This window comes from Mesitornis unicolor, unplaced genomic scaffold, assembly GCF_000695765.1.
Source record: "Mesitornis unicolor isolate BGI_N332 unplaced genomic scaffold, ASM69576v1 scaffold5665, whole genome shotgun sequence".
Classification (NCBI taxonomy): Eukaryota; Metazoa; Chordata; class Aves; order Mesitornithiformes; family Mesitornithidae; genus Mesitornis; species Mesitornis unicolor.
This window is the reverse complement of record NW_010184686.1, coordinates 48,099-49,277: the sequence shown is the minus strand read 5'-3', so window position 1 is coordinate 49,277 and position 1,179 is coordinate 48,099. Positions and strand designations below refer to the sequence as shown.

The 1,179-nt window shown below is 46.3% G+C and overlaps 1 protein-coding gene across 1 annotated transcript in view; it reads left to right on the top strand.

The window, feature by feature from the left end:
• The first annotated feature begins 832 nt into the window (after positions 1-832).
• The window catches only part of SDF4 (stromal cell derived factor 4), a 10,101-nt gene continuing 9,754 nt past the window's right edge, over positions 833-1,179 (top strand). The window contains exon 1 of the mRNA XM_010184541.1: positions 833-1,140. Within this exon, the coding sequence (XP_010182843.1) occupies positions 833-1,140 (308 nt within the window). The remainder of the gene's footprint in view (positions 1,141-1,179) is intronic.

Genomic DNA, 1,179 nt, shown 5'->3' with positions numbered 1-1,179 from the left:
TCAGCCCGCCTCCGGTGGGGGGTCAGCCGTCGCTGCTCGGTCTGTGACTCCTGCCCCAGGCGCTGCTTCGGGCCTGTGGATTTTGTGCTCCTGGGCGCTCGGCCTGTCGGGCTGCCGTCCTTTTCCCTGTCCCTGCGGTCTGTGAGTTCGTGTAGCAGCGGTTGTCACACACTGGTAAGCGGGTCATGAAGGATCCGCCCCTGGGGTTGCTTTTCCTGCCGGCTGTTTCCTGGGTGTTTCCATCTATGCTTGATGTGATGGCATTTGTAGTCGTGTTTCCCTCAGTCATCTTTGTCCAGAGGACGCTTTACGTCTTTCAGTCTTTCTAAAGAGGGTGTGTGCTGGGATCCTTGGTGAGCTGTTGTGCTGTCCTGGCTGGGAAGTGCAGTGCTGGTGTTAGGGCACTGCCACAGCTGAGCTTGGACTGCCCATGTGGACAGTAAGTGCTTCGTGTGCTGGGTTGACTTCTCAGTAAATGCTGGGGTTTCAGTTGTTAGGTCAGCTCCTGCAATAACTCCTCAAGGCCGTTTTCAGAGCAGAACTGGGCCATTAAAAGGATGTTATCTTCCAAAGTCCTCTGGCAGAGGTTACCATTGTGCAGGCTGAAAACTCATTAATTTTTTGTCTTGTATTTATTGTTCAACAGGCTTTTTTATTCTTTCACTACAAATACTTGTGTGTGTGTAGGCTCATTTGAATTTTAGGAGATATTTTATTAGTGCAATGATATTCTAGAGTTTGACTTGCTTACGTTTATTTCCTTTTTGTTTTTAGATCGTTTAATCCATTTGCAGTAATTTAATCAGCCAATACTTGGAAGAAAAAGGAAAAAATGATGTCGAGACAGGCCTTTCTCTGCAGTCTGGGATCTTTGTATTTGTCCCTTCTGTTTGTATTTCTTCTAATGGATGTTTATGCAAGGCCTGCAAATAATTCGGCCCTCAAAGAAAAGCCTGCTGACAGTAAAGATGAGAATGAGATCTTGCCCCCGGATCACTTGAACGGGGTCAAAATGGAGATGGATGGACATCTGAACAAAGAATTTCATCAAGAAGTTTTTCTAGGAAAAGAGATGGAAGAGTTTGAGGAAGATTCAGAACCCAGAAAAAACAGGAAGAAGCTCATGGTCATCTTTTCAAAGTAAGTTATGCACATTGCCAAGAACCAGTGCAGCCTCTT